This window comes from Filicampus tigris, chromosome 9 (genome assembly GCF_054856515.1).
Source record: "Filicampus tigris isolate MCC_2025a chromosome 9, RoL_Ftig_1.0, whole genome shotgun sequence".
In the NCBI taxonomy this organism is placed as follows: domain Eukaryota; kingdom Metazoa; phylum Chordata; class Actinopteri; order Syngnathiformes; family Syngnathidae; genus Filicampus; species Filicampus tigris.
In genome coordinates, this window is record NC_141225.1 from 16,549,960 (window position 1) to 16,565,129 (window position 15,170).

General features: G+C 42.1%; 1 protein-coding gene across 3 annotated transcripts; it reads left to right on the forward strand.

The window, feature by feature from the left end:
* Nucleotides 1–1,142: 1,142 nt before the first annotated feature.
* Nucleotides 1,143–14,261, forward strand: kdm5ba (lysine demethylase 5Ba). Of its 3 annotated transcripts, none has more exons than XM_086041047.1 (27): nucleotides 1,145–1,467; nucleotides 3,853–3,930; nucleotides 4,009–4,131; nucleotides 4,240–4,410; nucleotides 4,653–4,778; nucleotides 4,871–4,964; nucleotides 5,052–5,149; nucleotides 5,254–5,412; nucleotides 5,524–5,643; nucleotides 5,962–6,120; nucleotides 6,467–6,648; nucleotides 6,844–7,006; nucleotides 7,260–7,379; nucleotides 7,583–7,777; nucleotides 8,014–8,195; nucleotides 8,567–8,691; nucleotides 8,803–8,953; nucleotides 9,408–9,528; nucleotides 9,608–9,963; nucleotides 10,391–10,529; nucleotides 10,611–10,790; nucleotides 11,002–11,160; nucleotides 11,468–11,887; nucleotides 11,963–12,035; nucleotides 12,107–12,294; nucleotides 12,878–13,153; nucleotides 13,254–14,261. In XM_086041047.1, the coding sequence occupies exons 1-27, from the start codon at nucleotides 1,315–1,317 to the stop codon at nucleotides 13,389–13,391; spliced, it is 4,449 nt and encodes a 1,482-aa protein (XP_085897173.1). In that variant the 5' UTR covers nucleotides 1,145–1,314; the 3' UTR covers nucleotides 13,392–14,261. The 3 variants fall into 3 exon arrangements, with proteins under 3 accessions (XP_085897172.1, XP_085897173.1, XP_085897174.1); XM_086041048.1 differs by lacking the exon at nucleotides 1,145–1,467 and adding exons at nucleotides 2,382–2,405; nucleotides 3,539–3,604 and having other exon boundaries at nucleotides 11,468–12,035; XM_086041046.1 differs by having other exon boundaries at nucleotides 1,143–1,467; nucleotides 11,468–12,035.
* The last annotated feature ends 909 nt before the right edge of the window (nucleotides 14,262–15,170 follow it).

The window sequence follows — 15,170 nt, forward strand, 5'->3', positions numbered from 1 at the left end:
ATCTCATTAAAAACTGCGAGTGTATTTTACCAGCAACAAGGTAAACACATCTTTGCTCTATTTTTTGCCACACTGAGCCATCACTACATGTTTATAGGGTATTGTAAGATAGCAATTTCAAATATGAAAAATTACCTTCCGTTATTTGTTGTTTAAGTTGTAGAGTAGGCTGTATACCGCTTGGGGTCGTCATTGCAGCGTCATAGCATAGCCGTTATGGTTTTCATCTGAACTTGCGGTCATCGTTGTCGTTTTTTTGCTGTGATGCTGTCAATCAAAAGGTTAGTTTACGCCCATTTAGCTGAATTCCACCAATCGGCTGCAAGAAGACGAGCTAAGGGCTTGTCTGCAACAGATGACCATACGGGCAACTGATCAAAATAATCAATTGATTGAAAGTGGGATTTGATTTGAATAGAATGCGTTTCCATTTAAATGACACCAGAAATTAATAATACAATGAACTGTCCATGCTGAACACGTATAATATTACAAAATAATTTGTGAAATTATATATAAATGGGCATAAATAGCCTCCAGGTATTGACACAAATTCATATTTAAATATTAGAAGAAACAGCTGTACTATGGATTGTGCCTACCAATCGCTGGGCTCCTCTAGACCATTTAAAAACAAAGATCCGGTTGAAGCGGATTGATATATTAGGTGAGTTCGATTTGAGTACCGTGTAGTGTGCTCATTATTTCGGTCCAACCGGGCGGAGTTAGACAGTGCCCAGCCAACCCGTCGCACTTGCTCGTAAACCAACGAAGCCGCCATGTCTCATGGTGTATAAATCAAATCCATACAACAGGGGAGTGATCGCCTGTAAGCAAACCACGGAACCAATAATCCTTAAATAGAAATGTATTGCGTACAAAGGACTAAGCAAGAGTAAAACTTCGGTAAAGTCAATTTTGTACGGTTTTGAAATAACCTGAAGTTACGTTTAGAATATACGATCCAAGCCTCCCGAGTTACTTGACGTTTTTGTATTATTATTTGAAGATACATTATAAATGCGCATTAACACCATTTAAATTTGACCAATTATACGTAAAAGTGACCTCTGTGTATGATTACTGTGTCTTTCGTCTGCGAAAACGCTCGTAACAAGTCATTTCTGGGTGTCTACTTTTAGGAGCGGAAGCACACAGCTCTGTCACCCTATCGCTTCCAACTAGATAATTCGCCTTTGAGTTGAATGAGTGGAGAATGGATACAAACTGAAATCTGGATTACAAAGCGAACAAATTGAGCGTGGGCAACTCATCAGGCATCACTTGAACGAGCTTCACAACGAAGATGCAAGAATGACTCAACCTCAGCTGAATGAGTTCATTCCTCCCCCGGAGTGTCCTGTTTTTGAGCCCAGCTGGGAGGAATTTGCTGACCCTTTTGCGTACATCAACAAAATACGACCCATTGCAGAGAAAACTGGCATCTGTAAAGTCCGACCGCCACCGGTGAGCCTCCCTTAATATTTGGCTTTTTCCCCCGAAAGCTTGGCGTGAGCGCTTGGTCAGGGAAGAGCGTCAAGTCGCAGTCAAAGTTGTGTTTTTTTAAGACAGCTTTCAACATGGCGGAATGGGGGCTCGAGAGTCAGCTAGCTGTGTGTTCTGTTTGCTAACCTTCAAACGTAACCGCTCAACGAGCTTTTCAGCACGAAAACATCCAAGTGTAAATATAATTTCGATGCCCCAAACTGTCAAACGTTCAGTCATAATATTCAGTGAGTTTCTAAAATAGAATTAAAACGCTTCAGTTTTTTTATACATGCACTGATATTGTTGTTTACATTAAGGCAAAGTAATCTTAGTGGGCTGGCGTGATACATCTACAGTATCCTGGCAGCGACTGCTTCGAAATGTTTGTTTGCTCATCTCAATTCGATGGATTTGGCCTATGTTGTCTAAGTCTGTAAGAATCGCCTGTCCGGTGTACAGCGACCGTCCTGGCATCGCTACGTGCTCGGGGACCAACTGTTTATGGAGAGAAAGGACCCTTTATCACAATGGCTGCACTGTTCATCTTTTTAAACAAATCTCTCCCCCCGTTACTATTAAAATATCCTCCGAAAATACAGTTTTTGTCGATATTTATTGTCAGAAGTGCATGTCGCGTTTGTTTTCGTCTTGTAGCTTGCTTACTTTGTTCCAACTGGGTAATAATTGTCGCTTCACTCGCACTTGTCTTAACTTGATTATTGGCCAAATGTTGAGTCTTTGAACGCAGAACGGCCTCATCTTTTAGGTTATTAGCTAACCGTATTCGTCATGTATTGTGTTTGGCAAGAGCCACAGCTTTTTGTCAAGGGTGTGTCCACACCTCATTGGCCTACTAATGAAATGAAGGCCCAAATTGGACCGAAATAAATTGACAAACTTGGACACGAATGTCCGGGGTGTGTACTACGTACGTAGTTTGAATTTATTTAGAGGCCTGAAATGAAAGTGTTTCGCGGTCAAATGGGATGATCTTCATGAGCTGTCATCAGGAAATGCTGGTTTAATGCTGATTGGTCAACAAATGTATTGTTCAGTTAGTCAGTTGGGGAAAGAGTGTTGGATCAGAATGGTGGATCAAAGGATTATCAAATGTCCCTTTATTAGCTCATTTTTACTGTGCCGTTGGTCGTTCTCTGTTTGTGTATGTATTATAGGACTGAGGCCTCGATGCAAGTAGCCTGTAAGAAATTGTTTTCAAAATGTTATGCAACAAAGATGTGTTAGCTGTTGTCGGGTCGTTACTTTGAACTACAAGTTTAAAATGACATACACTCACTGGCCACAACATTAGGTACACTTGCACAACGCAAAAGCTACCATTTGATTCTGCTTTTCAGTGCCTTGTGTAATATTTGTGAATTTAACATCCTTCATCATTATTGTGTTTGTAGTTTGCAACGTGTAGATGTTTACTGTGTTGTACTCTCAGGGAGTTCTGTTCTTTTTTGCTACCTCTTATCTTCATGAAAGGGTTAATGTATTAGAAAACTATTGCAAACTACAAGCGTCTTAGTTAAGGGCAGAATTTTAGAATTAAATTTTGTGTTTTGGCTGTCACATGAATGTACTGACCTTACCCAAGCACTTTCCAACACTGTTAAGGTCATCTGAATGTTTCGGTGTGAAATCAAGACGTATATTTCACAGTCGCTTTGTTTATTTGTGTACCTTGTGGTCACTAATTTGTCAATTTTTGACAAACATCGTTGTAGGCTTTTTAAAAAAAACATTTAAAGAATGATTGGGGGAAACCTAGAGTGGAGAACCTTTTTAATATAGTACATACACTTTATACATGTGGCCATTTCAATCTTTATGAATTTGGAATTGTACATGTATAATATTGTTATGAAGAAGAAATTAATTCAGTAAATCAAAATATATTGACGTATAGATGCACGCCACACAGTTAAATACTTGGGCAAAATTAGTGCGGGGACATAACAGTATGTAGCATTTTCATGTGAAACTGAGGTTATCTTCCTGTGTCTAAACCTATTACCAACAACAGATTTGTGACATTTTGCAGGAAGTTGTGTGGTCGAGAGTAAGATATGTTGGTGACGCAGATTCAATACTCGCGGTGCTGTCTGCAGTAAGTTGTGTTCAGATAACCTCATTAGCGAATAGGAATTTTAGCTTTTGCTTGTTTTGCGGATGGTATCAACCAATCTACTGGTGGATTATCTGAATTTACAACAAAAAAACAAAAAACAATGGGTTAATTATTCTCACAGCCTTGTTCTAGTGTTTAGAAGATATTCAAATGGAGGCATGCAAAAAGTTAGGAGTTTCATGTGTGTTAGATTTTCATGTAATTTTATTATTTTGTTTTCATTCAAGGAATGGCAGCCACCATTTGCCTGTGATGTTGAAAGATTGAAATTCACACCACGCATTCAAAGGCTCAATGAGTTGGAGGTATGTTCATGGAACTTTGTATATTGAAGGGTAACTTGGTGCATTTGCTAATTGGAGTTCTTTTATATTTTTTTTTAGGCTCAGACGAGAGTGAAGCTGAACTTTCTGGATCAAATCGCAAAGTTTTGGGAGCTTCAAGGATGCACGCTGAAAATCCCTCACTTGGAAAGAAAGAGTTTGGATCTCTACCAGCTCAACAAGGTGTCTGCATATCCTGCATTTACCCCCAACACACACAAACAAATGTGAAGATTTCCTCACGTGCCCACAAGCCTTCTCAAAGACTACATTTGGTACTTTGTTGTTCAGCTGGTGAATGACGAGGGAGGTTTCGATGCCGTCTGCAGAGAGCGGCGCTGGACTAAAATCTCCGTCAAGATGGGCTTTGCTCCAGGCAAAGCAGTGGGCTCTCATCTGCGGGCGCACTACGAGCGGATCCTCTACCCGTATAACCTATTCCAGACAGGAGACAATCAGCCTGTACGTCCCACCGAAGTGTTGTTCTTTGTTGTGACCATGTTTGGTTTTAGTTAGGCTGATGTCATGTATCAACTGCTTTGCCATTATAAGCGTCATTCTCAGTGCAGATGTCACAAATGGCACAGCATTACCATCGCTGACAGCGCCTGACTCTTAACTCAGTTGAAAACGTGCATTTTTCTGCATCAGGTTCACCCTTTTATAGTCATCGCCTTTTGCCCTCCCGATTTCTGCCTTTGCAGAGAGCCACCTTGACCAACGACACTAAAGACAAGGTGTACACCCCGCATGACCTGCCGCAGCGCCAGTCTGTGCAGCTTCAGGAGATCTGCAGCATCGCTCGCCGTGCAAAACGGATGAGGGCTGAAGTGAGTGTGGTCCGCCAGACTCTTTCGGTTTAGCCTTTTCTCTTCCTCTTTGGGTCACGTTTCCTTTTACTAACATTTACACAACCCTGCAGAGAGGCTACTTAAAAAGCGAAGACGGGGAGGTTCGCAAGAATCGTCCTAATCTCAGGAGGAGAATGGGTACATATGAGGCCAAGCCAGATCCGGGTAAGAGCGAGGACTTTTAAGGTCCTCAATACGAGTAAATGGTCAAGCTTCAAAGCTCCTGATTGTTAACTCATCCATGTGTTTCAGTGAGCATGTCGGTGAAGGAGGAGATGGTGGAATATAAAGTTACAGAAAGTTGTGAAGAAAATGTGTTGAATAACATTAGAAATGGTACAACGAGTAAAGTAAGTACGTTGTAGTGTACCTGTAATGATTTAATTTTTTTTTTAATTTTTTTTTTTTTATATATAGTATTATTTTAAAACAATTTTTTTTCCAAACTATTCAGGTGGAGCAATACATGTGCCTCGTGTGTCACAGTGGAAATGAGGAGGACCGCTTGTTGTTGTGTGATGGCTGCGATGACAGCTATCACATCTTCTGTCTGATCCCCCCACTACATGAAGTTCCCAAAGGAGACTGGAGATGCCCCAAGTGCCTAGCGCAGGTGAGGTGCCTGCTCTCGACCCTTGGGGAGCCAAATCTGGGTACAATACAGGTCTTATGACTGGAAACAAATCCAATTCATTTCCAAATGTGTTTTGTCTGTATTTTGCAGGAATGCGGCAAACCTCAGGTCGCGTTTGGCTTCGAGCAGGCCAGCAGGAGCTACACGCTGCAAACTTTTGGAGACATGGCTGATTCCTTTAAGTCGGATTATTTTAACATGCCAGTTCACGTGAGTGGGGATCCTTGCTGGCTCTGTCTTGTCTGCTACTTGTGTGTTTACACAATTACATGCAAATTACAGGGACACTTGTAACTGAAACTGGTGGAGGGGTATGCTGCCAAAAAGGACAAGATGACACTAATATAATTGAATACGATTCAGTTTAATTCAGTCTTTGGTCAGGAAAAAAAGCATGCTATGATTTATAACCCTTGTTGAGTGAGCCTTTTTTTCTTTCTTTCTTTCTAATCTTATCTGTCATTTTGCGACCCTCCATAAACGCTCCTAATGTCATTACCAGAGAATCTGAATTTCTGAATGTTGTAGATGGTTCCGACTGAGCTGGTGGAGAAGGAGTTTTGGCGTCTTGTTAGCACCGTCGAAGAGGACGTGACTGTAGAATACGGAGCAGACATTGCCTCCAAGGAGTTTGGGAGTGGTTTCCCCGTGAAGAACAGCCATTTTGAAGTGTCTCCTGAGGACGAGGTACAAGCTGTAGTTACTAGACAATGATGCTCTCTCCTGCTAGATAGATTACTACTAAAGCTTCATTTGTATTGTCAAATTTCCCTTCCTCAGTACAGTCGCTTCGGAATGTTTATAATTTGACCAGTAGTTAAGTAGTAATGTCAATCAAATTTTAGAGTAATAGAATGGAGTGCTGCAAGGCTTTTTTTTTTTTTTTTTTCTCCCCCCCAAACGAACTGTGTAAAACACTACGTTTCTCAACGGTAGCTAGAAAAAAGACCACTACCATTGTGTCATCTTTCAAACTAAGTGATGTCAGGTGGGCTGGGCCATGGTTTTGAGACTCCCTGTCTGCGTTTTACAGCATTACTTAACAAGTGGCTGGAATCTTAACAACATGCCTGTGCTGGATGCGTCAGTGCTGACTCACATTACAGCCGACATATGTGGAATGAAGTTACCCTGGCTCTATGTGGGCATGTGCTTCTCCTCCTTCTGCTGGCATATTGAAGACCACTGGAGCTACTCCATCAACTACCTTCACTGGTACGATTTCGTAGTACAGTGTGTCTTGTGCAGTTGAAGAGATTAGTCTTTTTTTGTGATTATGAATTGCATACTTTTGTATTTTTTAATGAGGCACTGTTTCTTAAAAGTTTGTGAATTGTTCATAAAAAATATATTGTATATAATATAAATAAATATAAATCTTATTTTTTTATTTTTTTTTGCGTTGTGCAGGGGTGAACCAAAGACCTGGTATGGGGCACCATCTTATGCTGCAGAGCACTTGGAGGGGGTCATGAAAAAACTAGCTCCTGAGCTATTTGAGTCGCAGCCCGACCTCCTTCATCAACTCGTTACCATCATGAACCCCAACACGCTGATGAACAACGGCGTCCCGGTAAGTAGCTCAGTGTTGTCGCCATTTTTAATCCTCACATCAAAGCAGGAAGAAGTTGACAATTCTCAGAGGTACTATTACTGAGATGTTCATATTTGGGTTGGGTTTGGATGTTATTTTAGTGCAGTGCTATGCTACTGCAAACTATATTTGCAATAGTAGGTGTGTGTTTAAATGATAATTTATTGGTTGTTATTAAATAGTGCAGTGCAGTGTTAATCCCCCCCCCATCTTTCTGGCTTTCTAACTGTAGATCTATCGCACAAACCAATGTGCAGGAGAGTTTGTCATCACCTTCCCCAGAGCGTACCATAGTGGATTCAACCAAGGTTTCAACTTCGCTGAAGCAGTCAACTTCTGCACCATGGACTGGGTAAGGCGCACGAGGAGGTCAAATAATGCAATTTAATTGGGACTCAGTGTTTAGCCTTTGTTCTGTAAAGATGTCCAGAGGACCCTGCAATGCCTCGACAGCAACACTACTGTATACCTGACGAAATGCATCAGTCAATGAATAAATGAGAACAAACTCGCATTAATAGTGTCTTATTTAAATGAATGTCAATTTCTTGTTAGATGCCCGTTGGCCGAGGCTGTGTGAAACACTATCGCCAGTTGAACCGGTATTGCGTCTTCTCCCACGACGAGATGGTCTGCAACATGGCCTTCAAGGCAGATACTGTGGATGTGGAACTGGCCTCCGCCGTGCACAAGGAGATGGCCGCCATGGTCCAAGAAGAAGAGGAACTTCGAGAGAAGATCAACAAGATGGTGAGGGGTTCAGATTTTAGGGGTTTAGATTTTCATCTCCGTTGCGTGGTCAAGCGTTACAGAGCTAATAGTGCACAATGTAACTGGTCACGTCAAAGTATATTGATGAGTAGAATGAAACCACAACTTCCGTCTTAAGGAAACACGATACATTTAACACATTTTGTTTATCACCCCCCCCCCCACAGCTGTTTTGTTCTTATTCTGCACTAATGACTGTGAATCTGTACCCTCAGGGTGTGGCGCAAACACGGCAAGTCGATTATGAGCTGCTCCCTGATGAGGCGCGTCAGTGCTGCAAGTGTTGGACCACCTGCTACCTGTCTGGCATCACTTGTGTCTGCAGCCCCGGCAAGGTGGTCTGCCTGCACCACGCCCAGGACCTGTGCTCCTGTCCACTTAGCAACTTAATACTCGAGTGAGTGTTCAGTCGCCACAGCAACTGGATGTGTTGTTTTTTTTTTTTTTTCCTCTCTTTTCTACCTTCAATCAACAAGCTGTTGCCTCTGTATACACAGGTCAGAAAACAAACCTGCAAAAAAAAAATGGCAGTTTATTTTCCTTAGAAACAATTTAGAATGAACCTAAATTGAAGCAACGTAGTTGCTTCTGCAGGTATTGTAAAGTTGCCCTATAATTAATGAATGAAAAGACTCCATCCATCCAAATTTGTATAAAGCTGCAGTCTCTGATGAGTGACCAAGATGTTAAAGATTGCATCAAGTATATTAATGGAAATGGTACCTTAGAAGACAACCTTTTTCATCTCCTGTCTTACTTTTTCCCTAGTTACAAATTTACACTGGATGAGTTGTACCCCATGATGGCAGCGGTGAAGCTGCGGGCAGAGTCCTATAAGGACTGGCTGTGTGCCGTGCAGGGCATTCTGGAGAAGAAGGAAAACCACAAAAGAGGTGAAATTAATTTAGAAATAGTCTGCATAAACTGCTCAAAACTAAGGACACATTTTCGTAACGGTTGTGTAGTCTTTTGACGCGCTAAAAGAATGGTCTTTGTCTGATTAGGCCTGGAAGAGCTTCACAGTCTGGTGCAGCAGGCCGAGACAAAAGGGTTCCCACAGACCACTCTCTTGGATCAGCTGCGCGTCGTTGCCGTAGAAGCTGATAAAGTCGCTGTGGTGGCCCAACAACTTCTCAATGGAAAGAGGCAAACGAGGTACCCATTGTGTAGCAACGTGGTTTAAATGCCAATGGACATGTCCACTAATGTCAGTCACATAACTGAGTAGACCAATCGTCACTTCCTACATCATAGTTGCATGCACTTCATTACCCGGAATTACTACCTTAGACTTGAAAAATGACTCGAGGAGCAAAATGCTCCTTTGATTAGTGTGGCATTTAACTTTGGTTAATTTTTTTTTTTAATGCTTAGGGAAATAGAAGGGTCATGATCTCTGACAGGGTGTGGCTACATGGTCTAAGTACTGTAGAGGTCGATTAAAGCTGCAGAGCTATCCTCACTGTAAGTTGGTAGTCATATACAGGCATTTGTGCTATCTCTAAACATAACATAATAACGGTAGTATGTTTTACCCTGTAATTATGAATTTTTCATGTCTTTTTAACTGTCCCTCTGACACGTGTCTTTCCTTTATATACTGTTGCAGGTATCGCTCTTGTGGAGGGAAGTCTCAAAGCCAGAATGAGTTGACTGTGGAGGAGCTCCGGTCCTTTGTCCAACAGTTGGACAGCCTGCCATGTAACATCAGACAGGCACCTTTACTCAAGGTGTTGAACCATTTTAACTTTTAGAGCTTGACTGCCTTTTTAATAGGTGAGCCTAATCACATTTGCGTGTACCTTCCAGGACCTGCTGACAAGGGTTGACGAATTCCAACAGCGCAGCGAAAGGCTCCTCTCTGACGAGTCCCCTAACTCGGTCGAGCTTCAGGAACTGCTAGATCTGAGCCTGGGCCTCGATGTAGAGCTGCCCCAGCTGCCTCTGCTCAGGGAGAGGCTGGAGCAGGCGCGCTGGCTGGAGACTGTGAAGCAAGCCAACAGCAGGCCGGACAACCTCTGCCTGGACACCATGAGGAGGCTGATCGACCAAGGGGTGGGTTTAGCCCCTCACAGCTCTGTGGAAAGAGCCATGGCTCGTCTGCAAGAGCTCCTGACGGTGTCGGAGCAGTTGGAGGAGCGAATGCTCGGCCTCATGAAAGCCAGGTGAAGCACGAAGGCATACTCATGTTTTGTTTTTTTTGGAATAGAAAGGAACATTTTCAAATTCATTTTTACCACATCTTCTCCCCTTTTGGACCTTATTTTAATTTTCTCTCCCAGCTGATCTCTGACCAAGATATCAAGTCGCTTGGGAGCTAAATGTTCATTCCGATCATCCTTGAATACCTCCTTGCAAACTTTTCGCGTTTTATTCCGTGGTTTCACCACTTGCTTGCTACTCGGCAGAGCAAATAGAAGAAACCTAAAACCTAATAAATAATCTTACTAAGTTGCCAATGCTGTGTTATGCTGGCACTGGATGTGCAATAGTTGAGGGAAAAAAAGGAGGTTTCAGGGAAATGTTTCAAGTATATGGCCTGATATTACTTACTAAGATGAATTCATCATGTTTGTGTATGTCTTTTTGCAGTCCGTTTCACAGTATAGAAACACTTGATGCTGCTTTACAAGAAATGGAAAACATCCCCGCTTATCTGCCAAACTGCCTGCAGCTGAAGGATGCTGTGGCCAAGGCCAAGAAGTGGCTTCATGAAGCTGAAGCACTCCAGGTAAAACGGACACTTGTAGAAAATGTTGACGGCGAGTAAACCTGGCTGGCCCAGCTGAATGTTGCCGTTGCACGCCTGCAGCTCGGGGGACGTATTCCCGTGCTCGAAAGCCTCTCTGAGCTGGTTCTCAGAGCAGAAGGTATCCCAGTGAGACTCGACCCTCTCAGTCGATTGGAAGCTCTGGTCAGTGACGTGCAGACCTGGAAGGAAAGCGCTGCAAAAACATTCCTGCTCAAAAATTCACCATTTTCTCTTTTGGAGGTATGTCAAGTATCTTAATATTCTTTGGATTTACAGTCATTCTTCCGCTGTCTGAGCCACACTAAATATTATTCCAAATGTGAAGATATGATATTTGTATTATTTACCCAAACTATTTTAGGGCATTTCTGATCAATGAGTCAATGAAACTGAAATGTAATAACCTCATTAATGCACAATTTTTTGTTTTTTTTTTCATTTGCGTTTGCAGGTACTGTGCCCGAGATGTGACGTAGGAGCTGGGCTTCATGGTTCAAGATATAAAAAAACAAAAGAGGGAACACAGGTCAGTAAGAGATCCCCCGTAAAGCTGGACTCCCTCTACGACGTGGAAAAGGCTCTTTCGGAAAGCAAAAACTCCGCCTCTGCTGTAAGTGTCACTTCTTTTATACACGGAATAACAGTTTTGTTTGCTTGTCATCTTCGCTTCATTAAAGACTAAAATGTGCTTGATTTAATTGGAGCAAATTTTCAAGAACATTATCATCTTTTTCATCATTTATTTTTTTGGGGGACTATAGAAAGCTCAAGCCCAGAGAATGTGTACGTTTGTGTTCGGCAAATATTCTGTATTTGATTTTAATTTGACTGATATTTTAATTAAGATTGCTTGTGAAGAAGCACTATAACATTAGATCTGTAAATACTACGAATGGCAAAATCTTCTCTCGTCACAGATGGCCACCCTTGATGACGTCCGCGACAAGGAGATGGAGACGTTGTTGGCTCTGAGGGCTTCAAACGAGTCCAAGCTTCTTCCTGCTGAGAACTGTTGTGCGCTTAGTGTTTGCGTTTGCCATAATGCGCCCTCGGGGGCCATGGCGCAATGTGAGCTCTGTCGCGAGCTTTTCCACAGCGGGTGCATTATAGCAACCGCGGACCTCAAATATGGCCAAGTCTGGCTTTGCCCCTTTTGCCAGCGTTCCAGAAAGCCACCCCTGGACAAGGTTTTGCCCCTGCTGGCATCACTGCAAAGGATTCGGGTCCGACTGCCCGAAGGGGACGCGCTGCGCTTCCTCATCGAGCGGACGGTGCAATGGCAGCACAGAGTTCAGCAGGCCTGCACAGATGGGCTGCTGGAGGAAGTGTCGAAGATGGTCAGTGGTCAGATTAGCAGCCATCCTGGCCTGTGGTGTTATTGGTTGTTACATTTTGTGTTGTGTTTGTTTCAGGGGAAACACAGATCAAGAATGTCGCAAAGTAATGGCATTTTTTATACAGAACACCAGTGCATTCCAGTCCAGGGTTAGTTTAATGAAACACAGTGTGTATTGTTGTTTTTGGAATCTGAAGCCAATTCTGAATGCCTTTCGCAGGACTTGGCCGTGAGCTGGAAGAGCTGATGGTGGAGGGCTTCCTACTGCAGGTCACACTTCCAGAGACAGAGCAGCTTTACACCTACTTGCTGTACAAACTGGCCCCTCAGCCCACTCAGAGATCCCTCTGTAGAAAAAGATCAGAAGATGATGAGCTACAGAAAGAGAGAACAAAACACCACAAAAAGGTATTGAGTAGTTTTGGAGCCCTGCTATTTCCGGGGATTAGAACAAAGCCATGACTAGCGGATTTCCAACAATAATAGACACTCGCCAAACAAGTGATTAGAATTGCTTATATTATTATTTTAAAACATAACATTAGACATTGTATGTTTGAACACTAAAATGTTAACCACACCGTATCATTTCAAATGACAAAACTCTGCTTGCTTAAAGGTAACATAATGTGAAACTCAATAAACGGTCTGATGGAAATTAGTATAGCTGTTATGATAATTATAAACTTTTGAAAAACTGCTACGTTAACACACTGAGCACCAACACATCCAAAGTAGCACATGACAGTGATGATAATTATAAACTTTTGAAAAACTGCTACGTTAACACACTGAGCACCAACACATCCAAAGTAGCACATGACAGTACTCCGACATATATTCTCTTTGCTCTGTAGGAATGAGGACTATTACCGGAGTTTAATTGGGGATCTTCTCCGCCCCATCTTGCTTATGCTGCATCCCTTTGAGTAGACACACGGCAACTATAGGAACGTTAAATCGCGTTGATCTTGCGTGTGTGTCAACACAGAGTGGAGGGTCGAGTCACAATAAAGAGGCACTGAGCATTCAGAGCAAAAGGACCAAACGACGCAAGGACAGCTCTGACTGTCAGCACTCTGGGAAGGCCAAGAGGTGTTGCAAAAAGAAGTCTAAGAGGAGACGTGACCGGAATGAAGAAAGCAGGAGGAGTTGCTCCCCCACACACAGAGTGTCAGAACCTGCTGCATCCGCATCCGCGTCCGATTCGGATGAGGACTACTCGTTGTGCGCTGCGCCGTGGTGCAGAGAGCCGGAAGGAGACGAGGTGTGTTTGACAATTAACCAGCACACAGACTGACAGCACTTGACTTGTTGGCTGATTTTTACTGTAAAGATCCTGTTTGTTTGTTTTTTTTTCTTTCTAGTTAAACTGGGTCCAATGTGATGGCAGCTGCAATCAGTGGTTCCACCAGGTGTGCGTGGGACTTTCTGCTGAGCGAGCAGAGATGGAAGACTATATTTGCATAAGCTGCACACAGCCAGACTTTGACAGAGGGGACTGAAGACCAAAAAGCGACTTTTTGAAGGATCAGCAGTCGATTTACAGCACGCAGCACTTGAAGTGCACACCTGAACTCTGCCCCCCTTTACCTTCTGGCTTGCCCTGAGTGAACACGGTGCTAATCACTCGTCTCCTATGTTAGAACAGACTCGCGTCACTGTTTTTGCCATGTGGCTACTTCTTCAGCCAATCAGCTAATCCGCTCCAAAACGTTCCAGAAAGAGCAATGCAGGGACTTTTCATACAGAAGTCAATTGAAATCACATCGAGTTGATTTTTATTTTTTTTCCCCCCCAGCATGCGTCTGAACAATGTGAAATTTCACATGTAGAGTAAATATTCATCAAAGCAATAACCGAAATCATTAATTCCAGTTCAGTTTCAACTGAGCTAAGAAATTCCAATAGAATGCCTTGTTGAAGTGAAACCCTGTTAAGAATTCACCTCTTAAATCTGATGTTACAAAACAGTTCAGGTAAAAAGTTGAGAAATGTCTTAGAGATGTGATTGGGTTGTGGGGTGGAATATTCACTGTTATCCCTTTAGAGTTCTCTGATTTAAAGTCAGTAACCCTTCTTTTTTATTTTTTGACTGGGGAGAATGTGTTTTTTTTTTTTTTTTTGTCAACGTTCTGTGAGAATTGATGTTCACAAAGTAAGAATGAACTGTCCGACATCCAAGGAATGTACATTTTCTTTTAGGGTACAGCTTCTCTGTAAGATTTAGGTTGAACATATTGTGTTGGATTTAGATTTAACACAGATTGTGTGATTTATTCGCCACGGGTATGACCTTTTTCTGCTCCTTTGGCTAAATAATATAATTCATATGTTGCAGTTTGCAATTTAAAATAAATAAGTTTGTTCCCAAATGTCTGGACATTTTGACCTTTTCTCCCAATGTATACCTTAATTAATTTCCAACGAATGGCTCTATTAAATAGAATTTCCAAGACTATAGTGCTACTTTAAAAATTAACACCGAAACACAGTTGAGTGGGAGACGTATGTGTTCCCATGAGTGATTAATGGACTGTATATGCAAATGAGACAAAATTTCAATTTCACATCCATATTTGAAGTGCCACCTGCTCATTTTGGTCCATTTAACGCTCAGAATCATTGGTTACCACATCTTTTTCAAATGATAGTATAATGTGTGTGATGTTACTGTTGTCATTTGACATTTTAGAGTAAATTACGTGTGTGGTTGTGTGATTACATTTTATCATAGTCTGGATGGACCCTGTAAGGGTGTTTTACATATCGCTGGCGTCGGGCCAAAATCTTGTAGCTACCTCCAAATTACTAGTCACTTTTCAGGAGACCCCAAAAATGACAAGTTTGTTAAACCATTTGCATTGCATCGTGAAAGTGATCAAGCCATTTTTAACCTTTTCAATTGGTCAGTAATGTGCCCATGCGTGTGGACTGACCAATAGTATTACTTTTAGAAAAAATATTAAATTCACCAAAATGTAATTTAGGTTTTGGCCCGACGGAAGATGGAGCGGAGTCGAGATCGAAACATGACACGAGAAACCTCTTATATATTTTTTATATTTTAGGGGGCAAGACATTAAGACAGTAAGCCCCATCTTAAAAAAAAAAAACAACTCATTTTAGGTTTCAGTGTAATTCTCAGATACAACCTTGGTTGGGGCAGACACGTCTGTTTTCTCATTTATTTGTGACCATTCTAAACATTGTTATAGATTCCAACAAAATTTAGATATCATAGCATATCGAGGGGTGACTCCTAATAATAAACAATTTAGAAA